A 7,039-nucleotide genomic window follows, 5' to 3' on the forward strand; every position below is an offset into this window, starting at 1 on the left:
CAATGTTCTTGGATTCCTGAATGGCGGTGATTTTGCTTTCCCAGGAGATTGGCAAAACTCTAGTTAGAATCTTCTCCACCTTGTCTTCCTCCAGGATAATCCTTCCAAGAGACTCAAGTTCATTTGTCAGTGTAGTGAACCTGGTATACATTTCTTGGATAGTTTCTCCATCCTTCATAGTAAAATTCTCATATTGAGAATACAGCAGTGTTCCTCTTGACCTCTTCACCTGAGGTGTTCCTTTATGAGCCACTTGTAAAGTGTCCCAAATCTCCTTGGCAGTAGTACAGCCTTGAATCCTGCTGTACTCATCAGGACCAAGTCCACACACTAACCATTTCTTGGCTTTTGCATTTTTCTCCCATTTCCTTAGATCTTCAGCAGTACAATCTACTCTTGTCTTTGGAACATCCACTCCTTCAGCATTCTTCTTGGTTGTGGCTAAAGGACCATCAGTGATGATATCCCAAAGCTCATAGTCTTCGCCCATTATATGGTCCCTCATTCTGTTTTTCCACCAGGAGTAGTAGAGGCCATTGAAGAGAGGAGGCCTGGCAGTAGATTGCCCTTCCCAGTTCCCAGGTGGTGCACTCATGTTGATCTTTTCCTAAGGTGTTAACCTCTTCAAGGATAGCCTGCTCTGATACCAATTGATGTTCTAAACGTCAATGCCACACAAGAGGGGGGTGATTTGTGTGGTACCTAATTTTCGCGTTAGAAGAACCTGGTTCTTCTAAGTGTTCTAACTACAGCAGTTTGCGAAATAATAAATACTGAAAGTAAAGTGCACAGAGATTTTTACGTGAAAAACACCTGGCTAAGAGAACACACAGGAAAAAAAGACTTATTTTCGTTTATTTTTCGAAAAACCACCTTTAATAATCTAATAAATTTTTTAAAAATCTAACTCAGAGGCTTTTCCACTAGAAGCAAATTTCACGCCCAAACGCCAAAAATTGTCTTTTCATTTTGGTCACCCAAAAATTATGCATCCAATTAACCATTTATTGTTCATTCCTTCACGTAATTTTTTAAACATTTTGATGCCCAGCACTAAAACACCTATGTCCACACCATCAAATTCAGCCAATTCACTAATAAACCCATACCACAGTTTGGCACACAGTTAAAGTAGAATGAATCACTAAATTAAATTTTTAAGGAACAGGTGAAAAAAATAAATGAATAAATTAGAGCAAAAAATACAAAACAGAGATGGAGGTACAGAGAGACTTACAGTGACAAAAGAGGACTGAGCTTTTGATTCGAGTTACTGTAAGTCGAGACAGGGTTTAGGGGATTGAGCTTGGATTTTGATTGTTTTTGTAGCAAAAATGACAAAGTAGTCCCTTATGTTTGGGATAGGTTTAAAGTACTTCCTTAACTATTTTCAGAGTAATTTTGATCCTTTAAATGTGCCAAAAGTAAGCACTTTTGATCTCCTTCAAATGTTTATAAACTATGTCTATTAGAATTAACAAGAATCATGAAAAAAATGACAACTCACATTTGAAGGTGGCCTTTTTTACAGTTTTTGCTATTTTTATATATTTTAATGTTTGGTGTAATCGTAAGTGTTTTGTTATTTCTAGTTTATTTTCAATATTTAATATAATTTTTAGTGTTACAAGATTCGAACTTTGACGGGACTTTTCCAATATTTTCCGATTTCTTCTTTTTGCAATTTTTGTAAAATTTAATAAGTAAAGTTTGTTAAAAAAATTTGGTTTGAAAGATTACTACTATTGATTGAAATTACATAACACGTACATGAGAACGCTGTGAAGCAGCGGGGCGTGTTTCCGGGGCGTATTACTCGCCCTATGCCTAGAAACTAATTTGTACAAACCCGAAGAGTAAGTATTTAAATAGCTATTACACTATTGGCGCTCCAGGTACAAAAATAAGGGTCTTGTGAAGCTCCATTGCTACTGTGTCTCCAAAAGGTGCATGGCGCTATCCCTCTTGATTGTTGGTGTCCAAAAGCATTTTTCCCTTGTGGGAAGTTGATGATAGATTGAATGGTTGCCTCTGTCGATGCATGCCCATCCTGTCTTCAGTCAAAACATCCCAAAGGAATGGTGGAGGTTTTGCAAAAAAGGTGATGTTGCTCCCTGTTAGGTTAGAGCCAAAATGTGCTAGCCTGTCTGCTACTATATTTTGTTCCATGTACGTGTGCTTCACCGGAGGATCATATAGCTGATGTAGCAAGGACCTACAATCGGTAATAAGATGTGAGCATTCAGTTCTAGTATCATATAAAATATTAATGACTTCCAAAGAGTCAACATAAATTTCTAGAGGATGCAACTTGAGATGTATGGCCATTTGTAAGCCCCTTAGTAAACCCATAAGTTCGCGTTCCGTTATAGTTGGTGCCGCTGTGGAACCCGCAAATCCCATGAGCCAATCTCCTGAGTGGTTACGAAAGACACCCCCTATACCTGCCAAGCCATGCATACTTATGGAGACTCCATCAGTATTCAATTGGATGCAACCCAATTTTGGTGGTTGCCATTTTAAATATTTCGGAACTTGGTCTTTTTTAGGTGAAGAAGTATTTGTCATGTAGTAGTATTCAGTAGCAAACTGTCTAACTGTAAAAACATTTGCAAATATCCTTGTTTTTTCAAAGCTATTTCTATTACGAGTTTTTCAGATGTGCCATAAAGTATATGCAATGATGACATGATAAGGTAGACCTTTGCTATATAGATTCTTGGAAGAGTGAAAAAGAGAATATATCCCATGATGAGGATTTGTAGGGCTAATATGGAAGTGTGAAGGGAAGTTATTAAGGCCCAGACTGCTTCAGTATTGCATAGCATTGGGGCAATTGAAGAGGATATGGCATATGTGCTCAATATCAGCTTGGCAAAATGAGCATGTAGGGCTGGGGAGGATACCTAGCCGATGTAGATAAGCGTTAGTAGGCAATTTTTTTTTTGCACACATAGCCAAATGAAGTTTTTTATTCTTGGATGTATGTGTAGTTTCCAAATCCAGCCATGACTATTGGTGGGGTGTAGGGTATTTGTAAGTGCTTTATAACAAGAGAGCACCGTAAATTTGCGATGCGTTGTGAGTCCCCATACTATTCGTTCATGATCAGTAGAATGTGGGATGAGGTAGAAATGTTAAATGGAATGTAGTAAATGTGATCGTAGCTGGAGAGATAGATGGGGGGACACTGGAGTGTTGGAGTTTATGAATTTGGCGACTGTATATTTAGAGTCCGTTAAGGTTAAAGGCCCTTGAACATGATGTCTTAGAATTTTTGTTAGGACCTAACCAAGGATCATTCCAAAAATGGACATTTTGGCCTGTGGAGACTTTCCAGACAATGCAATTTTGGCATGCAGACCATCCGTGCAGAATGTTTTTCCAGGTTCTGGATGGTTTACAACAATGGGTGTGTTTAGGGATTAAGTATTTAGAGAGTAAGAGTGATCCCCATAGAGATGAGGGATTTTGGAAAAGTCTCCACGCTGTACCAGCTAGTAGGGCTTGATTTTTTTATTTTAATCTTTGGATGCCCAATCCGCCTGCAAGCTTTGGGGTGGTTATTTTTTCCCAGCGTACCATTGTAAATTTTTTTTTCGTGGGGTGGTTTCCCATAGGAAATTTCTTTGATATCACTCTAGCTGGTTGATAATGTGAATTGGCATAGCAGTGATCTGCATTATATGATTGGGGAGTGAATTCAAAATTGCTCTGACAATGGTAGTTCTACCCGTCATAGTTAGAAAATTAGTTTTCCATCCCGCCAATCGATTTTTAAAATTGTCAAGGAGGAATTGGAAATCTCTCTTAGAAGGTTTTGCTTCTAGTATTGGAAAATCCAAGTATTTGCCAAATCTCCACCCTTCTGGCATGTTGAAAGAATTAGTGACAAGAAGTTTAATTTTCGGACGGCATAATTTAGAAAAGAAAATATTAGATTTCTGAAAGTTTATCTTTTGGCCAAATAAAGCCGTGAAATAGTTTAGATGATCTATGATGGAGTGGCATGTATGCGTATTTATCTTTGCAGTTAAGATAATCTCGTCGGCAAAAAATAAAGGGAAAAAAGCCAAAATTGTACCTCTACTATTGAAAATTATCCACGTTAATACCCTGTTCTACTTTCCGGCTAAAATAATACCTGTCGTTACTAAAGTAGGAAAATTTGTACCTAAATCTACGGATCTCCTACGTGGCAACCGGGTCCCCCATAATAATGTATCATCCAGACAATAATGTGCCAACTAGAATTTTTTTTACTCACCCCACTTTATAATAACCCGCCCCACTTTATAATAACCCCCCTAAAATATTCCCAACCCGGTCAAAACCTTTCACCTTCATTTACAGAAAAATCTCTCACCTTCTCTCTTTACTGTAAAAATTATCTTCATCGTCTTCATCGTGGATGCATACGAAGGTACCTATTTCCTTGTTAAATTTAGTAAATCGTCATTTCTTTGGTTTGTTTTTGGTATGGACGGAAGCATATCGTTGCAGTTAGTTTTCATTTTTTGTTTCTTTGACTAGGGTTTTGACTGATTCATATAGATATGTATTTTTTAGTTAGGAGGTGTGTCTGATTTTGGTTGTTTTTCTTTGCATGTGGTCTGTTCATACTCGATTTAACCCTAAATTTGTTTTCCTTGTTTTGGTCTTTATTACCGGTGGTTTAGAATTTGTATTTTGTATTGGAATAATCCCTATCTGGTATTTTCTTTTTGTTTCGATTTAGGGTTTTAATTTTTGTGGTCCTACATATATGGTATTTGACAGAAAATGGGTCCCCTTTGTGTTGGATCTGTTTCTTTGATGCTCTTATTTTGGGTGTTTGGTCCTTTATTTCTTATACACACGTGTTGAGTTAAGAGACAAATGGGTCAGATTCTTATTTTTTTTTTGTTTTTGTTTTGTTTATATACTTAGTCCCCCATCATCTCTTTGTTTATTGTAGTTGTGTCTTCATGTGTGGCAGCCCACTTTTTTTTGTTTGTTTATGTATATTTGTCTTTACTTTGTGCTTTTATTCTATGGTCCACTTTGTCAGCATATTATATAGGTTGAAATGTTACTTTTTTGTTAAATTTTTTCCCTTTTCTTATTCTGCAGCTTATATGCAATGGTCTTATTGGATCTAATCTTTCATTATGGTGGTGATTGGATATATAATCCACAAGTCTTATACTCAAGGAAGCTTGTGCACACTATTAAAGGTTTTAACTCTAACCAATTGTCTTATAACTATTTAGTAAATGAATTTACTTCTAAGTTGGGGTTTATTGGAGTTCAACAAGTAATTGTGAATAGGCCTAGTGGTAGATATTATGAAATAGAAAGTGATCACGGTGTTAGGACTCTACTGTCTTTGGTTAGTGATCAGTTTAATGTTATTGACTTCTTTGCTGTAGATGAGTGTGAGTTAAGTATTAATGTTCATAATATAGTCCAACACATTGAGTCAAACATAATAGAACTTAATGCTGCTACTGACTGTAGTTCAAATGACAGTGAAGAACATGACTGTCAGTCTTCTGATTCTTCAAATAATTCTGACAGTGAATCTGATTCATTAAAAAGACTGTATACACAAAAAGAGAGGAAGATATCTGATAAATTGACTGAGTATAAGGAGTTACACAAGTCCATGATATTCAAAGACATTCCAGAAGCTAGAAAATTCATCAACATGTATTCCCTTGCTAATGATTATGGGTTAAAACAACTTTAAGAGTTGCCCCCAAAAGCTTAGGTACAGATGTTTAGATGAAGACTACCCCTTTGTCTGTCATATTTCCAAAGACTCTAAAGGTCCTGGTGTTAAATTCAAGACATTAAAGAAAGAACATAAGTGTAATACTGCATATGATAACCACAGGGTAAATGCAAAAACCATAGCTGCTTACTTTAAGAAAGGGCTTCAAGATAATCCTAAGATTAAAATTAAGGAGATGATGGCAAGGGTAAAAGCTGCATTTAACATCAATTTTAGTCATTCAAAGTGTAAGATAGCTGAGAGAATGATATTGGAAGGGTAGTTTTGCAGATGAGTACAACAAGCTTGAGGCTTATGCTAATGAATTAAGGTCTAGTAATCCTGGAACAGATGTGGTGATTAATATTTCAAAGGATGCACTTAGTGAAGGCAAAAGAAGATTCTTAAGAATTTACATATGTTTTCATGCATTGAAAATGGGGTTTAAGAGTGGGTTGAGACCATTCATTGGCTTGGATGGAACCTTTTTGAAAGGAAAATGCAACGGTCAATTGTTAGTAGTTGTTGCTCAAGACTCCATGAGGCACTTTTATCCCTTCGCTTGGGCTGTTGTTGATAAAGAGACCAAAGTTACATGGAGTTGGTTCTTAAGGCTGCTACAACATTCATTGGACCTCAAAATGGGAGAAGGGATCACACTTATTTCAGATATGCAAAAGGTATGAGCCCTTCAATTCCTAAGTTTATTTTTTACTGTTGCATCTTCACTGTTGCATTGTTGCATCTCACAGTTGCATTGTTGCATCTCACTGTTGCATTGTCGGTCTACTGTTGCATTGGTCTACTATAGTTTACTGTTGAATCTCATCAATTTAATTGATTTATCTCATTATTTAGTTTACTGTTGCCTATATTCTTCACTGTTGCATCTCATAACTCATAACTGTTTGCTTTTAGTTAACTTGAGATTGGTCTATTGTTGCATTGGTCTGTTGCATTTAGTTTACTTTTTCATTTAGTGTACTGATTCATAACTCATAACTGTTGCATTTAGTTTACTTTTACATTTAGTTACTGATGCATTTCTTTACTGTTTTTCCATTTTAAGGGTTTGATTGATTCAGTCCACTTGGTTCTTCCTGAAGCACACTATAGATATTGTGTAATACACATAGAGGCAAATTGGTGCAAAAATGGGGACATGGGGAATATAAGAAGTACTTATGGTGGGCTGCATGGAGCACATATGAGGAAGATTTTAAAGACCAATTAAGGAATATGGCACAAGTGGATGAAGATGGTAAGGAGGCTGTNATTTGATGA

The 7,039-nt window shown here is 36.5% G+C and overlaps 1 protein-coding gene across 1 annotated transcript; it reads right to left on the bottom strand.

Annotated features, from left to right (window-relative positions):
• Positions 1,957 to 2,460, bottom strand: LOC109220696. The gene has a single exon (XM_019385156.1). It carries the CDS (start codon positions 2,458 to 2,460, stop codon positions 1,957 to 1,959), a length of 504 nt encoding a protein of 167 aa, XP_019240701.1.

The sequence above is a fragment of the Nicotiana attenuata genome, chromosome 2 (genome assembly GCF_001879085.1).
Source record: "Nicotiana attenuata strain UT chromosome 2, NIATTr2, whole genome shotgun sequence".
NCBI lineage: Eukaryota > Viridiplantae > Streptophyta > Magnoliopsida > Solanales > Solanaceae > Nicotiana > Nicotiana attenuata.